Here is an 18,975-nt window from a genome sequence, read left to right as displayed (position 1 = left end):
ATCTTGAATTCTAATCCTGTCCCCCAAATTACTAGCAACCACTCCCAGCTTTGTGCCATCCACAAATTTTATAAGCATACACTCCACCCCTGGAATACCCACAGAAAAAATGTAGTGGATGCTTAGCACCCACTGTCAGCCAAGCTCTCCCCCTCCTGCCCCAGTGCCTCCTGCCCAGTGGCAGCTCTGCTGGTCAACTCCTCCCCCTCTCTCCCAGCGCCTCCTGCAGGCCGCAGAACAGCTGTTCAGGGCATGCAGGAGGAACTGGGAGGGGTGGGGAGGAGCAGGGATGGAGCATGCTTAGGGTAGGGGATGGGAAGAGGCATGATGGGGGCAGAGCAGGGACAGGACTGGGGGCGGAGGAGGGGTGAAAGCTTGGAGGTAGGGATGGAGTTGGGGCGGGCCTGAGCGGAGCAGGGGTCGAGCACCCCCCCCCACCCCAGTAGAGAGGAAGTTGGCGCCTGTGACCCACCTTATAGTCATTTCATCTAGACAATTTAATCTAGTCCATTTCTTACCCCTCTTCCACTATAAGATTGTTCACTATACATGATCATTTCAGTTCCTTTGGCCTGGTGAGAGCTCTCGCTACCCTGGCATGTGTGATTTCTTTCTGTGGCACCTGGTTAAAGCCAAACACATCAGAGCTGAGTTGCTCTCTTTTTCTAATCATTCTTTTTCTTGTCCCTTCTGCCTGCAGTGAAGCAGCTGCCCATGCTGTCGCCACACTTGCGGAAGCCACTCTTCAAGGGGGAGGGCAAATCGTCCTGTCTGGTGAAACTGCAGCAGCAGTGGGAGCGCTTACTGGAGTCCAGGATGCTAATGGTAAGAGTAGACAAATATTTAATTGGATTTCATTTTGTTTTCCACTTAAACCCTCAAGTCCTGACTGATGGGATGAGTCAGAACAAACCCAACCTGTACGAGAAACAAAGGGAGAAAGTCCCAATATGAGCTGTAACAAACCAGGATTTTTTGCTTAGCAAGAAGGTAGTGTTGATCCCCCAAGGGAAAGTTACCTGGGATGTTGGGCTTTTTTGCTGAAAGGAAGGCTTCACCACTATGGAGCGTCATGAACCAGGTTACACCTCTTACCTTTTAAAAAGGTCTTTGTTGGCCTTGGAATTTGAGGTGGCCTCAGAATTTGGCTGAGAGTTGACTGCAAGGTGCTACCCTCCAGGGTTTCCTTGCCGTCTGTGGGACTTTTTCACATGCTCCTCTTTGGCTGCTGGAGAATTGTCACTATGATGCTGTGTATCTGCTTTGGTGGCACCTTTCACGCTAGTGAATGCATCCCTACTCTTTCTGTTTTCTTCATAGCACAGTTCAGGCTGTTGCTTGCTTTCTTTATAGGCCTTTCTATGGTACACCTCACAGTATCTGAGTGCCTCTTCTGAGTGGTGTCTATTATAATTAGCCAACCACAATTCCTGCTGTGGTAGTGGTTATTAATATTATCAGAGCATCTAGAGACCCTAATCAGAGTCCCTCTGTCCTAGGCAAATATCAGCATTTGTAGCTAATACTAACTAGCCACATGTAACTGTCCCATGGTCTTGTTATGCCTTTGCTCAACTGCCAAGGTAAACAAAGCATTGCTGTCTAAATTCAGGGGTGAAATGCATTAGTTATTAAAAAGACTTGATAATGCAATTGAACTTATGTTTACCCGTCTGCACCTAAGAACTGTGTGGCATGTGTTCAGTTATAAGGAAATGCAGCTTTAAAGTATTGGACTATTTTAAATATTATAAATGCCAAAGGAAAAAGTAGTGGATTACCAGGTTGCAAAGTGATGGCCATTGTTTTTTGGTCTGTTCCATACCTAATGCAGCTCCTTTAATAGTTGCCTCATATTTGACCTATCTTGAAATAATTGGTTAGGAATGTTCTTTATGTTCTAAAACATCACCATTCTGTTGTCAAAGAACACAATGGAAAAAACAATAGCAACTTTCACTAATGTTGCATTTAGCTTTGTTGCTATGGAGTCAACCAGCCTGAAGGGGGAGCACAAATTAACCTGCAAACCCTGTTTTCTAAAACTGTTAACTTATTTGAGGATGCTATTGCCCCTCAAAACATAAAAGAAGCCACAGAATTGTATTGGATAGTGCTCCATCAGCAACCTGGTGTGAAGGTTGTAGGGAATCCGTGTTCGTCAATACAAGGGCCCAGAAAAAAATGACCTGTTGTTTTTAAGCTTCCAGGAAGGTTTTACAATCAGTCAGATTTAGAAAAGCACATTGGTGTCCCTTTAAGAATAAGAAGTGGGTTAGCAAATCTGTCAGGCATGTTCCCTTCAGTCTGTTCCCAAAGTGCTTTCATGGTCTGGATTCCTCTGGACAGTTCCTCTCACCCGCCTCAGGATCTGAGTCACTCTACCTCATTCATCCAGCATTAAAATCATTTTAATGCAAGATAGTTTTTACAGCAGACTTCAAAATCAGATGGGATTTACAAAGCATTTAGGAAAGAGAGTGTTGTTTGCGGCATTTTCCTCTGCGCAGAACCTCACCCACAATCCCTCCCCTTGTTTCCTCTCCTCTTTGATTGCTGTAATCTCTGGTGGCATTAAAGGGAAGGTCTTTGTCTCTGCAGTAGTCCTTGGAAGCACCGTGCAGTTAGTTTTATTATGTAACCAGCTAATACATCTCCCTGTAGGGATGGAAGGTGACTTTGATATCAATTCTTGCTGTCTGCCCTCCATCTCCAGACAAGGGAGAGGAATTTTCAGCTTCTGTATTGTCATTCAAAATTTGTTTCACCCTTCTCCACCCTATGCATCTAGCTTTTTTAGTCTGAGTTCTCCCCTGGTTTCAGAGTAAGGATCTGCCAGGGTATAAACATTTACTCATCTGATGCAGCCAATCAGTATAAGCTGTTAGAATGCAATTCCATCAGTGGGAGATTAAATGTGAGTGATTGGATGCGATTGGCTGCAGCAAGAAGGGGAAGGTATCTTAGACCAGTGACTGAATTAACCCGCAAATTCTCCTTGCCCAGTGGTTCTAACAAAGACTGAACTTACTAATATTTCCAGTAAATGTTCCTCTCTAAAAATCCTTTACCCTTCTCTAGCACCTATCATGCCAGGATGCCAAAGCACTTTACAAACGTTGATTTCCATACCTTTCAGGGAGATGGTGGTGTGAAGGTTGTTACCCCCATTGTATTGATAGCTAAATGGAGACAATAGAGTTTAACTGACCTGCCCAAGGTCACATAGAGAGTCATTGACAGAGCAGGGAATAGAATCCAAGTGTCCTAACTCCTATTCCTTTACTTCAGCCATTAGATGTAATTCTTCCCTCCTTGTTTGGTTGTGTTATGTCCCTCCAGTATATTGTTGTTTTTCCATCTACTGTCAGGAGGTGATACCTATATTCCAGGAGAAACAGGCTGATTATAAAGGGGAAACTTCTTTGTACCTAGACACCTCAAGAACTAGAGCTGAATTCAGTATTGCCAGAGGTAGAATGTCCAGTACTGTGGCTGGACTGAAAAAGGGCTGTGGATAATCTTATGAGCAGTAACATTTATAGCTAAGGGAAATCAAATCTCCTGCTTCACTGCAGTGTAAAACTGTCTAAGTGCATGGTGGGTTTCTCCTTCTTCTGAGTATCTGGTATTGTCGGTCAGGATATTGGTTCTGATGACCAACAGTCTGAGCTGTTGCCTCAAATGCCGTGTTCTTAAATAATTGGAAAGAAAATATTGTGATATCTAGACAGGCAAATGGGACTGTAGTGACATCTGTGTGTAAAGTTGGCTGGAATTAGAAAGGGCTCTGATAGGAGAAAATGGAGTGCCTGTCCAAGCCTGTGTTTATATTAGGGTTGTCAAGCAGTTAATAAAATTAATCACTATTTAAAAAATAGCGATTAATCATACTGTAGTGCAATCTGTTTATCATGAAAGTTGAACTTGCAAATATAGAATTATGTACAAAAAATAACACATTCAAAAATAAAACAATGTAAAATTTTAGAGCCTGCAAGTCTACTCAGTCCTACTTCTTGTTCAGCCAGTCACTCAGATAAATAAGTTTGTTTACATTTGCAGAAGATAATACTGCCTGCTTCTTGCTTACAATGTCACCTGAAAACAAGAACAGTCGTTCTCATGGCACTGTTGTAGCTGGCATCGTAAGATATTTACGTGCCAGATACGCTAAAGATTCATATGTCCCTTCATGCTTCAACCACCATTCCAGAGGACCTGCGTCCATGCTGATGACCGGTTATACTCGATAAAAATCCAAAGCAGAGCAGACCAGCGCATGTTCATTTTCATTGTCTGAGTCAGATGCCACCAGCAGAAGGTTGATTTTCTTTTTTGGTGGTTCGGGTTCTGTAGTTTCCGCATCGGAGTGTTGTTCTTTTAAGACTTCTGAAAGCATGCTCCACACCTTGTCCCTCTCAGATTTTGGACGGCACTTCTGATTCTTAAATCTTGGGTCGAGTGCTGCGTTTATCCTAAGAAATCTCATATTGGTACCTTCTTTGTGTTTTGTCAAATCTGCAGTAAAAGGGTTCTTAAAATAAACAACATGTGCTGGGTCATCATCCGAGACTGCTATTATATGAAATATATGGCAGAATGTGGGTGAAATAGAGCAGAGGATATACAATTCTCCCCCAAGGAGTTCAGTTACAAATTTAATTAATGCATTGTTTTTTTTAACAAGTGTCATCAGCATGGAAGCATGTTCTCTGGAATGGTGGCTGAAGCATGAAGAGGCATATGAACGTTTAGCATATCTGGCACGTAAATACCTTGCAATGCCAGCTACAAAAGTGACATGCAAATGCCTGTTTTCATTTTCAGGTGACATTGTAAATAAGAAGAGGACAGCATTATCTCCTGTAAATGCAAACAAACTGGTTTGTCTTAGCGATTGGCTGAACAAGAAGTAGGACTGAGTGGACTTGTAGGCTCTGATATTTTACATTGCTTTGTTTTTGAGTGCAGTTATGTACCAAAAAAAAAAATCTACATTCATAATTGCACTTTCATGACAAAGAGATTGCACTATGATACTTGTATGAGGTGAATTGAAAAATACTATTTCTTTAGTTTTTATCATTTTTACAATGCAAATATTTATAATAAAAAATAATATACACTTTGATTTCAATTACAATACAGAATACAATATATATGAAAATGTAAAAAAAATATTTAATAAATTACAATTGGTATTCTATTGTTTAACAATGTGATTAAAACTGCGATTAACCGTGATTAATTTTTTTTAGTTAATCACGTGAGTTAACTGCGATTAGTCGACAGCCCTAGTTTAGATGGATAAGGACAGGGAGACAGACTCTGGAAGACTGTCGGGAAGGAGAGACCGCAGCACTGCCAGGCAGTGCAGTTTCCATTGACTGGATCTCTTCATGTTGCAGCCTCCCTTTTTAAATGGATCTGGGGCTTGAGATCATCTTTGGTTATGAACATTCTCAATGGGTTTCATTTTTAAATATTGGAGAATTTTGTGCCTACATATTATTTATAGAGGGCCATAACTGTACACAGCCTTGGCCAGGAGGTATAATATGCCAAAGGCAGACCAGAATCCCTGCCCCACAGAGCTTAGTCTAATAGCATCAGGGGGTCCATTATATAACAATTGACAAACACAGAGTGGCCAGTGGTCGTTGCAGCCGGAAGGCTTTGCAGAATAAATGGCTTTTTCAGCAGTCTGGAAGAAGAGGAAGGGTTGTATGAGTTAACTTGTATGGATTCCCAACTAAAGAGAGTGGATTAAAAGAATGCATGAGGTTGGGAGCAGGGGAAAGAGTTGGGGCTGTCAGGAAGGAAACTTGCACTGATCTTAGAGAGAAAAGGAGTACTTGTGGCACCTTAGAGACTAACAAATTTATTAGAGCATAAGCTTTCGTGAGCTACAGCTCACTTCATCGGATGCATTAGCTAAGGGCAAACTGGGGAACTAATTACACTGACTTGAGCTGGGTGCAGCCAATGTGCATCTCCACCCCACCAAAGATCTCTGCTGATGCACCTCAATCCTGACTGGTAGCATCCCCTGCTCTTCCATTCCACTTATAGCTTTGCTGGTGCCCCTCAGTTCTGCCATGTAGACCCTTTGCTTTTCCAGTCTAGGCATCTGTTTGGCTAGATGGACAGCTAATCATGCTAATTTTTCTGCTGGTTTTCTATCCTGGGTACAGATGGGCATGAAGATGAGCCTGCCAAAGAGATGTAAATTTCTCAGTAACAATTTTCAGCATGACCGAAGTGAGACAGGCTTACCGGTGAGGGCAAGGCAGGATTATCAGGCTGTGATGAAAGCAGAGAGAGAGCATTAGGCCTGTTTGACGTGAGCAAAGGGGGATTATCGAGCCCTGTGCTTTTGCAAACAAAGGAAATAGGCATCTGTATAGAAGCATGCCTCACAAGTTAGCATAGGGTAAACAGGCATTTAAATGGGTATTTCTCATTTCAAAGGGGAAAGCACTTGCAGCTTTTTATCACCACATGATGGCAACTAACGATGGATTGAGATATAAAAATCAGATGAAATGCAGCAAATTTCCTCTGCTCGCTTGAGGGATCTGTATTTCCTGGTCAAGATCAAACTAAGGAACAGCCACCAGGTGGAAGCCTGTTTCTGCCACCGTGTAAAGGGCTATGTGGATGAGACCCAGGAGAGCATGTGAGTGCAGCAGGTGGACCTCCAGACATGTGGGGAGAGTTAGGGTCCTGTCACGCTCTGTACAAACAGTTACAATTCAAAGTGTATCAGGGAAAGGAATGGTGGGAAAGGAGCCTGGGGCCCATTGTGTGTATCACCCAAAGGCCTACAGAATGAAAATAAAGATCAAGGGACTAATATGTAGGACAAACTTGTAGAATGAGAAACTACTTGTGTTTGCCTTTGACTGCCTCAGGGGCAAGGAGGTGTAGAGCATTGATGATCTGGTTATTGTGGTGGCCCGTTGCATGATACAAAACAAAGGGAAACTTGCACATCAATCTGGTGTAAACGCCAAACTACCTTTAAGAATATATTTCTTTTGTGAGTGTCAATTTCAGGGAAAATTGCCCAAATGGGGTGTTGAGCGAAGCGGGGGAATGGCTTAATTAGAGATAGGTGGACAAGACGGGGGAGAGACAGAGTTCTTGTAGGGTCTGAGAAGTAGTAGTTTGAATTTGATGCATTAAGGCAGGGGGATTCAAACATGGTCTGAAGAAGGGGCACAGAAGATGATGGTAACAGATGCCTTCTGAATGGACCAGAAGACGGCAGGGGCCAGCATTTTCTTAGTCAAATGACTGGCAAAGATTTGCATTGGCTACTTTCTGCATATGCTCGCTCACTCCATGCCTGCACTCCTTCCCTGCTGGCATCCAAAACCAGGAGAAACCACAAGGTAAACAGGAAGTCGCTTCTTGCATGATGAAGGAATTGCAGTCTTCTGATCACGTGGCAAATGGCTCAGTGCTGCCTGCTTCCTCTCCCTCCCAAAGTGACTCCCAGCTCTTCAGTGAAAGATTAGCTCTGGCTGGGCCTTTTGATGCTCTGGTCTGAGGATGGGAAGCATTGTTGCCTGAGAACTGCCATACTCATTGCGCTCAGTGGCTGGGATCCCTATTCCACTGGCACCATCCATTCTTCTTTAAGTGTTGCTGGGCCCTGCTAGCACAGAACGATGTTTGCTCCCCTTTGCAAGACAAACGCTGCCACTTTAGAACCCAGGATGTTGGATTGCATGTTCCTCCTGTCACTGCCCCAACTTGCTGTTGAGCATTAATCTTTGCCTGCGCTGACTGCACCCCCATCTTAGGCTGGCTTTTTGGCACTGGGCTGTGCCGGGCGCTGCGCTCCTTTGCTTTGACAGGATAGGACTGGTGATGAGATGGCTGCTGCCATTAATATGTGTCTGCCCACCAACTGGGGCTAAAAATAGTCTTGCCGAGAACTTGATTGTATACTGCCCTGGATGCCTGCTTTCTCCTTTAATCCAAATACCCTGGTCCCCCAAGAACAAGCATGGGCACGTTGCAGGCTCGCACGCTCTAAGCAAGCTTTTCCTAAGGCCTTGATTACAACAGGGGGGGGAGGTTTTGTCTAGTGGTTAGAGCAGGGACTGGAGCTGGAAGCCTAGGTTCCATTCCTAGCTCTCCCGCTATGAAAACTTGGGCAAGTCGCTTACCTTCTGGGTGCTCTGGGTGTAATACCCGCCTGGGGGAATGTTGTCTTAATGACCTGTGCTGTGCTTTGAGATCCTTGGATGAAAGGCTCTTTAAAAATACAGAGTGCAACTGATATAGCTGCTTCCATTTTCTTCTTTCCACTGTCATCAGCTTGGTGGGAGTGTAACCTGCAGTTTGGGTGCTTCTGTCACACAAATGACTCTGCCCCAGCAGCTCCCTTGAATTCTCAGGCTGCCCTTTTTATCTCTGCAACCTGGGTTTGAATCGAGTCATTTGCAAAGAGAGAGGGATTGGTCCTATAGGGACATCTGTGGTCATCTCTTGCTTGGATTTGTGTTTAATTTTCTATTAGGCGCAATCTGGTACATTTTAAAGACACACCCCCCTTGCTTCTCAGAGGCATCTCTGTGAGCCATCGATGGTTTACAAGTTTCCACAGAGGAGGGTGAACTGTCAGCAAATGGGAGTCCCCACTAAGGCTCCTTTCAGTTTGAACGCTGCTTGGAGCATCTCTAGTATCTTTGGGGTGACCCGTGCCCTGCCGATAGTGGGGGGGCAGAGTGAGGGCAGCCAGCTTCAGCAGTGTTACTGAGCATGCTCAGTCCATGCGAGCATGCTCAGTACAAGCCAAGCAGCAAATCGGGGGCGGGGGGACCGTGCCCGCGCCCCCGCCCCCCATGCGTCCCCTTTCAGACAAGCCAAGCAGCAAATCGGGGGGGGGGACCGTGCCTGCGTCCCCACCCCCCATGCGTCCCCTTTCAGATTTTCCCATCAGTACAGTGGACTATATATCTTGTCTGAACACATTGCTTCCCAGCTCCCTGATGACCTTGTAGCATCTCCCCTACCTCCCTTGCCTTCCCTGGTCCCCCCTCCCTGTTCCCCCACCCCCCACAAAGAGTTCTGACATCAACTCCTATTATCAGGCAGTTGAGACTTACAGTCCCTCCAGCTGTCACAGCTGATGCTGTCCTGGTTTAAGCACAGGGCCATTTACCTTCCACGTGCCATGAATTAGGGGAAATGGACAGGAGGGCTGGGTCTGTTTAAAAATTAAAGCTGATTACAAGGCATTAACATTACATTTAAAGAAATAGACAGCAGCCCTCCTTGTTCATCATCACTGCAATATGTTCCCCTTTGCTCTGAGCTGGAGGAGAGCGCACTGATCTCAACGAGACATTGGCATCTACTTAGGCCTCTAGTTTTATTTGTATCTTAAAAATTGCAGCTTTCGGGTTTCATTTCTGCCCCGAGATTTAAAAGCAGTTCTGCTTCCCGCACCCTAAATGTAACCACCATTTCTGTGTGATCACACCAGAAAGAGTTCTGGCTCCTCAGCGCAACTTCTTTCTTCCTCGTGATGATGCACCCTGTGTCACTAGCACTCTGATTTTTCCAAGTTGCTTGAAAGAGTTACGTGTCCAAATCCTGTTGAATTACAGTGGGATTTGGGTGCCTAACTCACTTAGGCAACTTTGACAAGTCAGTCTCAGGCTTTTGCCTGAGGAGGAGTGATTATGGGGGAACAACCTTATTTGGGGGTGGGGAATGACAGACTATTGAGTTGGCATTTCTCTCCACGGGGTGTCTTGTGGAGACACAGAGCTAGATGGACAAATGCTTAAAAAAAGTCCCTCAGCTGAACATCCCCGTCTCAGGACCGTGTGGGTCCATTTTCAAACAATTGTGACCACAGGGAGCTGTGAGTGCTAAGCGATGTAGAAAAGGTAGTATTACTGCTTCCCCACAATGGTGGGGCTGGATGGTGTCATCCTGATCAGCTGCACTAATTAAATAACAAAGGGCAATTTGCTTTGCAGTGCTTGGGCTGCACTGCACTTTGTTGTAAACACAATTATAGTCAGCAAAGCAGCCAGTGGTGCATCCCCTCCCTTTCTCATAGCAATGGCATCCAGAGTTATTTTGCCTGGCTTACAAGTTCCAAGCAGGATTTGTCTAACTGTGTCAGCAGAACAAGATCAGCCCCAAAGCTGCCCCTTAAATTCCAGCCAAGCTCTCTCTTCTCTATGCACTTTTAGGAAAGGGGGGACTCTGTTCCTGACTCTAATGCCAAATATGATTACAAACATATATTTTTTTGCTTGTGGCAATGGCCAAAATGTGCTCAGGGCTCCTCAAACATGTAGGAAGACACAGTCCCTGCCCCCAAAGAGCTTCCATTCTAATAGCAGCCACCATGCAAAAAAGTGCCCCATCTCTCAATCTTCTCCACACTCTCACTATCCAAAGTTCCTTGCTCACCATCCTCTGTCATCAGTCATCAGGCAGCCTTGAACAAGTGCTGCAGTAGCCCCCTCCCTTGTTCAGGAGTCTAACCAAGCTGCCTCCATGAACTGACAGCTGGTGAGGTATCTAAGGGAGTGCCAACCCACAAGAGGGAGACTTGGAGGGAGGGGGACCTTTTGGTCCTTGTGCTCTCTGATCCCTGCTGATCCTCTGGTGTCTGGGTCCTGCATAGAGGGGAGTGAAGTAGCACCTGCTGCTGCTGTTCCTTTAGGTGCAGTTTCAGGCTCCATGGTGGCTGACATAATTCCTGGGAGAAGCAGATTTTCCCTCAGATCACATGTTGAGGGCCTTCTTCCGGGCCTTGTATGCCCTTAGCTGCATTGTCATTTTTCTACCCATACTCTCCACTTGAAGGCAGGGTTGACTGAAGTGATGCCAAGGTATAACCGTGGCCCACAGGACACTGATGTGTTGCCTGTGGTTACCCTGAATCAGTTCCGATCAGGAGGGGCTCTACCATCTCTGTGCCTCTATGTTACTGATGAGGCTGGCTGCATTCTGAATTTTTTGACGCAACTAGGGCATGGCTCTCGGAATCCTGGCAGGTTGCCCACGGGGCTATTAGCTGGGCAAAGTTTGGGCACCCTCTGTTTTTAGGAAAAGAGTGAGGAGTCCATTAGAAAATGTTATGGGGTTTTTTTTTAGTAGGAGAAAAATAGTCTAACCTGAGGGCAGCTTTGAGCTACAGGCTCACTGTTAATGGATGTTAGTGGCAGAGGGATGCAATTTGATCCAAATGGGAAGCTGGCTCAAATCCCAGCAAGCTGTTGTAACTGTATAAGGCATCTTACGAAGTGAGACAGTTCCTCCTATAAACGTCCCCTGCAGGCAGAAGAAATCCCTTGTAAGTTAAGCTGCAAACAGGGGCTTTCCCAAATAAATTTCTGTTTAATTTAATTTCAAGCACTGAAGCGTGTTTGTACATCTGTCCCTTTAAGAGAGGAATAGCCTTGACATGTATGTTAATTGAAGTTCCTTCACAGTGGAGTCAAACCCAGTCTTTCTCTTTTGCCTCAGAAAGAGTAAGGCCCAGTCAGTGTAGCCTTCATCATATCTCTGCAGCACAGACTGATTTAAAAACCTTGTGCCTCTAGAACTTAACTAAGAGCCCAATCTCGTAGCCCTTACCATGTGAGCTATCTCACTGTAGTCAGTGGAAGTACTCCTGTGAGTAAGGATTAGAGGTGGGGCCCTAAAACGGTGTGCATGGCATAGTGGTGAGGGCAGCATGCGTTTGGGAATTAATTTTATGAGCTAGTCACACAGGACGTTTGTGCTTCTGCTTTTATAAAACATATCACTTTCATCCTTTGGTTGCTATTCCCTAAAGAGTCAAGCGCTGCTGCTGGCTTTGAAAGGGGGCTGGATAACATTTCTAGCTACTCGTGCTAAGAAAGGAGTGATCAGTACTCATGCCTCAAGGTGTCATCCGATCATGACAGGGGTTAGGAAGGAATGTTCTGCCACCCCAATGTACAGCATGGCTAGTTAACACAGTGTGTGGCCTTTGTCTGAATCACCAAGTACTGGCCTCTGCTGTAGACCAAGTACCCAGACCTTATGGAGCAGTCATCTGATACGATTTTTCAAATCCTAAATGCAAATTGGGAATAGCCACTAGCAAATTCCAATTTGACCATTCTGTCACTTCCTGGTAATCCACCATCTTGTGCTTCCCCCCCCCACCACCCCAGATTGCAGCCCAGCAAATGAATGGGGTGAGACTGACATAGGTGGCAAATACTTGCTCTCTACTGTCGTTGGGTGGGTCATGATGACAGGCTTGAATGTGAAGCCATATTTCTCTTGCCCTGTGACCAGGAGGGGAATGTTAATGCTGCTGCCCCTTGTTGCCTTTGGCAGCAAATCATGCCCTCAGCTGCCCTGTGGAGGGCAGCATGTTTCTCTCTCGAGCCGGGTGTCTTCCCAGTGACCTTCTCAGCTCATGAAGACAGCTTGGCTTTGCTGTAAAGCAGCTCATGTGACTGCAGTAATCCGCAGGCAGTAACCAGCTGTGTAGGAAGATTGCAAGAGGAATCGGCCTATTTTTCCGCACTGCAGACTTTGGCATGAGAACATAAGACTTGGGGCGGCGACTTCTACTGCCGCACACCCACCTTTACGCATTCTATCTGTGGCTGCACGACACAGCCAATCAAACCCCTCCCCAGGAGTCTGTCTTCCCCTTGGGGGTCAGGCTTCCGCGTGCAATGCACTTGGACAGGAAATAGGGTTTTACAATGGCACAGGGGTGCTAATTACTTGGCTGCTCAAGTCCGTCAGGAGGGCAGTGTGCTTGGAGCAGTTCAAGATGTCACTGTGCAACCCTTTCTCTCTCACAGTGGAGGGGGCACAAGGGGAGTCAGTGTGAAGCTGCAAAATAAATTACAAGATGCAAAATGCAATTGCTCCTAAAGTAGTTTCCCCTGGATCTTTTCCAGTAAAGGGCAGGCCTAGATCTGAATTTGACTCTATTCTCACCCCACTGAGAATGAACTCCTTTGGCTTCATTTATTCCTGGGCAGAAATAACTCTTGAGGTAACTTCCTATCCTACATAACTCTTCTTCTGTAGACTCTCAAATAGCCCTCTCTGCCAGGGATACTACTCATTAGCTGCTATTTCTAGACTAGAATGTTCTACAAAATAACAGCTGTACCCATGGTGTCTTGGATTCCACACCAATTAAGTGCTGACAGTTTGCCCTATGCTGATAGAAAGTCCTTGCCCCAAGAGCTCCCAGGCTAAAGCTCAGAGACACTGGGAGATCCTGAGAAAGGACATTAGCTTGGAATTTGTTCAGAATTGATCATGGCACCATTTACTATTCCCATAGCTGGTCTTGAGATCACAGTAATGTTCTCTCCATTTTCAAGGAGAGAATGTGTGTGGCTCCTCCTGGTCTTGGAGTTCTGAGGATCATTCAATTTCCTCCTCTCTACCTCCCGTGGTGATTTTAGTCAGCAAACTCAAAGCATCTTCCAGGGGAAACTTGGTAAATATTCATAGGATCCTGCTTACAAGGAACAAAGCGCAGAAGGCAATCATGAACTAAGTTGTCTAATCTTCAGTTGTTGAGACTCTGAAAATAGGTGTCGCAAAGGCAGCTGCAGCATGATCTTCCTACATACGATCCCACTGATCTGATTCAACCCTCTTCTGGTGGGAACTCCTTTTATCAGGTAGAGAGTAGATGTTACCTGCCTATATCATCTTTTGCTTCTCCACTGGATCTGCCAAAAAATGCCAACAGCATGTTTGTGACATGGACAAGTTGTCCACTAGGAAACTGAGTGAGACAGTCCCTCAGTTCATAAGTTACTGAACAGCCTTCAGAAATGGCCATCTGTTACGACTGGCTAGGACAGATTTGAACAGGAGACCTGTCGGTGAAAGGCTCTTATTTTCTATTCCCCTGAGCCGTCCAATTTCTCCCCTGCTAAAACAAATTCTGTGTATTTTCAAGCTCTAGCAGATGCTGATTGATGTGCACAAAACCGTGTGTTCATTGTACTTTAGAATGTAAATGTATATATTTCATTGCAGCTGTATTCATGGCTCTGTTGCCCCTTAACCTCTAAAATCATGAGTGTTTACTTTCAGTATAGGTCAAGCCAAATTGGCAGTGATCTTGTAGATTGTTTTGTCTAAATTCTGGTTCAACTCCCTTGAAGTCACTGGAGTCAACAAGTCAATGGAGCTGTCCAGTTACATCCTCAATGAATTTAACCACTGACAGCTTTTAAATCACAACGTGTCATCTTAAAAAATGCATTTGTACTGAGATTCTCGGGTAAGAATTTCAAAAGTACATTAAGTCCCATTTCGGATATGACAGGCACTCAGGAAGTCTAAATGCAGTATAGGAATTAGATTCTAAAAGTGAAAAGAAAAGGAGTACTTGTGGCACCTTAGAGACTAACAAATTTATTAGAGCATAAGCTTTCGTGAGCTACAGCTCACTTCATCGGATGCATTTGGTGGAAAAAACAGAAAATCTCTCCTCTGTTTTTTCCACCAAATGCATCCGATGAAGTGAGCTGTAGCTCACGAAAGCTTATGCTCTAATAAATTTGTTAGTCTCTAAGGTGCCACAAGTACTCCTTTTCTTTTTGCGAATACAGACTAACACGGCTGCTACTCTGAAACCTGTCATTCTAAAAGTGCTATCTCACTTTTGAAAATGGAACTTGGGCTTCTAAGACATTGAGCTTTTGAAAATGTTACCTGTCAATATTTACAACAGAATTATTTCTTCAATGCTGGGAGTTACTTCTTTCTGTTCATGTATCAACCAGAATTTTTAACCTGTTCTGTTGTCCCTTAAGGCAATTGTTCTCGAACTTTCAAGACTACTGTACTCCTTTCAGGAGTGGTCTTGCGTACCCCAAGTTTCACCTCTCTTAAAAACTACTTGCTTACAAACTCGGACATAAAAATACAAAAGGGTCACAGCACACTATTACTGAAAAAAGTGCTGACTTTCTCATTTTTACCACATAATTATAAAATAAATCAAATCAATTGGAATATAAATATTATACTTACATTTTAGTGTGATACTTGAACCTGTTTTTCACTTGTGAGCCTTGTCTGAAGCCCAAGTCCCGCCGCCCAGAGCTGAAGCATGTAACTTAGCTTTGTGGGATCCTGCTTGCCACCCCTAATGCCAGCCCTACACTTGCGACACCCCTAAAGCCATCCCGCACCGCACCCCTCCTCCCCCCGGTGGTTGCAGCCTTCAGGTTGAGAAGCACTGATCTAGATGAGCTGAGTACTCACTGGAAGACATCTGGGTAGTCCCAGAGGTAAATATACCTGTGGTTCAGAACCACTGCCGTGAGGTAGAGAACAAACGGGCCTCTTATGGAAGGGGCTGCTTAATTCTTCTTTGAGTATTTGTCTGTGTGGATCTTGAGGTGAACATGCGCCCAAGAATTTCGTAGTACCATATTAGCTAACCACACTCAGTAAAACCTGTGATGTGTATGGCTTATGACACACGTGTCATCAGTCCCAGCTTCTAAACCCTTTTTATCAACAGATATGCAGAGTTAAATAGCAGTAATCTGCCAGAGGCAGTAGCATACCAAAAAGAAATAGTCTCCACCTGCTACACAACAAAGACACAATGCAAGAAAATGCTTTTTTAAAAATGTTGATTGTAAAAACTGTCCCTTATGCTACACCTACTATGGCTTTGAGTCATGTGTTTACTCTGATTTATTGCTTACAGTGCTGAAGGTGCACAGGACATGTACAGTGGGAGATGTGTGCCGAACAGCTAACAGGCTCCTGCCCTAAAAATGTGCCGTCTACAGGCAGTGAAAGGATAGCCTGTGGCAATCTGGCACATAACAGAACAAAGAACAGAGTGTGGTCATTGTAGCAGGAATGTTTTATTGGAAGGGAGGTGGGGGGCATAGGTGTTAGTTTTAGGCGTTCCTTTGGAGGAGAAAAGGCAGGAAGCTTGGACTCTCTCAATGACTTTGTCTTCACAAGGAAAAAAGTGTGTTCTTAACTCGAGTTAGTTAACTAACATGAAGTGAAATTCTAATGAAGACAAAGCAATTTGCATATCATGCCTTCGCTAGAATTTTACTTCATGTTAGTTGACTCCAGTTAGCAAACTCAAAAGAGCACACCTCTGTTCCTGAGTGAAGACCCCCACGGAGCTGATAGAATTCCATGAGAGGGAGCTGGATTCTAGTCTGCTGCATGCTCCACAGTTGTGTGCAGTGTTGTTGTGGCTGTGTCGGTCCCAGGATGTTAGGGAGACAAGGTGGGTGAGGTAAAAGATGTTATCTCACTCCCCTTCAGGTTCCACAGACAGAATTGTCCTTTATTGCGGAAGGGTGACTGAAGAGTCAGGCCCCAGCTGCGCTTTTGGATTCCACACGGAATTTGCAGTACAGGCAGGGTTTATTTATTTATTTATTTGGCGGGTTAACTGAGCCAATTTGATCTCAGAGCCATTGAATGAAGATTAATAGAGAACCTCATGATGGCAATTTTACAGTATCCCTCTTCTGCCTTTAAATCAAATACCATTGGATTGGCCTAAGAAACCACATAAAAATGGGATTCTAAGTAAAACCAACTGTAGGCACTCAATTAACCATAAGGAACAGTTAATATGAGCCTATTGAACTGATGAACACAGGTTTACTTCATTTCTAACATACACAAAAGTGAGTGAAGAAAAGAACCTGCATATCTTGGCCTGTTTGTCAGCCATGAATGTAGCTCTGTGTGTTAGCAGAAATATGTTCACTGCTGAACAAGCTAGTGAAATGCTCGGAAAGGCATCTTTTAGATGAACCCAGAGAGTATCTGGTTACATATTACTCTACTCCCTGAACAATAGTTGCTTTATACCTTCACGTATTAAATGCTCGACAGTGTGCGCTAATGCTGGTGTTCATATGTGATCCTAGTGTGAAGTGTACCCTAACTTTTGAAACTCATTTAGATTTAAGTCTGTTGTAACTTGAAAATATAATTCAAGACTAGTTTATCTTTTTTGTTTAAAGTGACTGGTGGGTCAGAAGGGGAGAGAACCTGGATTTTAGGAACTTTCTGACCTAATGCTCTGGGATGTATAGAAGTCCCAGTCTGGCATCCATCTTTGGTCGTATGTCTGTCTGGTTTTGTTTTGTTTTGTGTTTTTTGTTTTGTTTCGTTTTCACCTCACACACACACTTTCCCTGGGAGTGGAGGGGAGAGCATTAACAGATGGGGACCGTAGCTGTTAGGAACATGCAGCAGCCCCTGCCTGTCAGGCTTTCTGTGGCCTGATTATGTCACTGATCTAAATATTAGCAAGAAATCTCCTTCCTGGTGAAAGATTTTGCATTAATGATCTGATAGAGAGTATTAATACCTGGGATCATCTGTAATAATTGCACACTCCCTGTCCCTAAACTGTTTATGTAATGTAAAATATAGTTAGAAATATATAGTCTAGCGTATCTAATATTTTAGTGATACTCCATATGTGGACACTGAATATGGCTTTTAATTCCATGAAGGGCAAGAATGACTTCTGTTCAGTTGTTGTCCTTCAAAAGTGGAGTGAAGAGGGCATATTTCTTGTCCGTACATGGGCTATTCTGGTTATACCACCCCCTGCAATATTTTTGCCCTTTGTTCAGCATTTTATACTTGCATTTTATTGTCAGGCTTCCTAGCAGCAGACTGTTCAGGTTGCAAGTGGAGTCTAACAGAAAATTCCACAGGTGAGTTAATTTTTGTGGTGGTAGTTTGGAATGTGGGGATTAAGCTGCTGGCTGGCATTATGGCTTGTTTCTGTAGGTGTTCTGATCACCTGTGCTATTTCTTAGAGCAAAGAGGGATACATTTGTCTGTCTATCTTTTCCTCTCACTTTTATGAGTGAAGAGTAGTAGAATTCAGACGTAAATGTACCTGTGGGTGTGTTAAATTTGCATATGGACGGTCAAATTCACAGGTACATACTAGAGTAACAATCATGGGTGTGGGATAGATAAGCACATGCTAATACACTGAGGGCCCAATCCTGCTATCCTTATTTAGGCTACATGCCTACGGAAGCTGGTGGGATTGCTACCCAAGAAAGGAATGAGCGTGACAGGAGTGGGCCAAAAATATATATTTCACTAATATACTCAAGTAACAACACTTGTGGTGAGGGCAAGAGGGGTGTATGTGTGATATTTTGATTTGTAAGATGTCTGATTCTACATCTTAGAGAGCGTTTGCATAATAGTTATACAAAGAAGAGCACCCCCCTCCACCCCCCCCAACCCATCAGTGCCGAGAAATTACAGTGAGGACCATTGTAGAAAAAACAGTGTCCCTTAGAGATCATCCCATTTGGCCTGTAATAGACCGGTGAACTCCAGTGGGTGTCAGTGCGCTCACTTGCACTGGAGTTCACTGGTCTATCACAGATGGAATGCATATGTACATACACTTCTGTGTTTGATACATAAACACAAATGGCATATATTTCACTAACAGGGATCATGATCCATGTGGGGTGGGTGATCAAGACGGTAGGCCCCCAAGAGTGGGTGCCTTCCCTTCTCAAACTATTTGAGAAATTCAGTTTGTGCGTGTGCGTGTGTGTGGTGAGAGAGATAACTGGAGTGTGAGATAACTGTTCTGTATTTTTTTACATTGTTTTAAATAAATTGAATTTAAATACATTTTAAAATGCCATTGTGACTTCAAATTACTGTTTATGTATATTTTAAAATAGATTTTGTCCTTAAAAATCAAAATAATAGAGCATCACTTTCAGGTGCGGTTCTCCCTTCACGTTTCAGAACTTGCAGCTGCCATTATACAAAGGCCCTCTAGAGAATATGGGGATCCTAAAAGATGTTTTAAATGTAAAACTAAACTCAGCTTAGATATAGTCTTTACTTTATGGAAAAGCCCTGTAGACGTTAATACGGATTAAACTAGTAGATTTCAATACAAATATAATAGGATTC

The 18,975-nt window shown here is 44.1% G+C and overlaps 1 protein-coding gene across 4 annotated transcripts in view; it reads left to right on the top strand.

Moving 5' to 3' along the window:
- NRF1 (nuclear respiratory factor 1) overlaps window positions 1–18,975 on the top strand; it is a 128,411-nt gene that overhangs the window by 92,194 nt on the left and 17,242 nt on the right. For 3 of the 4 annotated variants that reach the window (XM_043499471.1, XM_038407906.2, XM_043499482.1), the window contains exons 10-11: window positions 701–825; window positions 17,676–17,732. In XM_043499471.1, the coding sequence (XP_043355406.1) occupies window positions 701–825; window positions 17,676–17,732 (182 nt within the window). The remainder of the gene's footprint in view (window positions 1–700; window positions 826–17,675; window positions 17,733–18,975) is intronic. The other variant, XM_043499475.1, reaches the window with a different exon arrangement.

This window comes from Dermochelys coriacea, chromosome 1 (genome assembly GCF_009764565.3).
Source record: "Dermochelys coriacea isolate rDerCor1 chromosome 1, rDerCor1.pri.v4, whole genome shotgun sequence".
NCBI lineage: Eukaryota > Metazoa > Chordata > Testudines > Dermochelyidae > Dermochelys > Dermochelys coriacea.
This window is presented reverse-complemented; position numbering and strand designations above follow the sequence as displayed.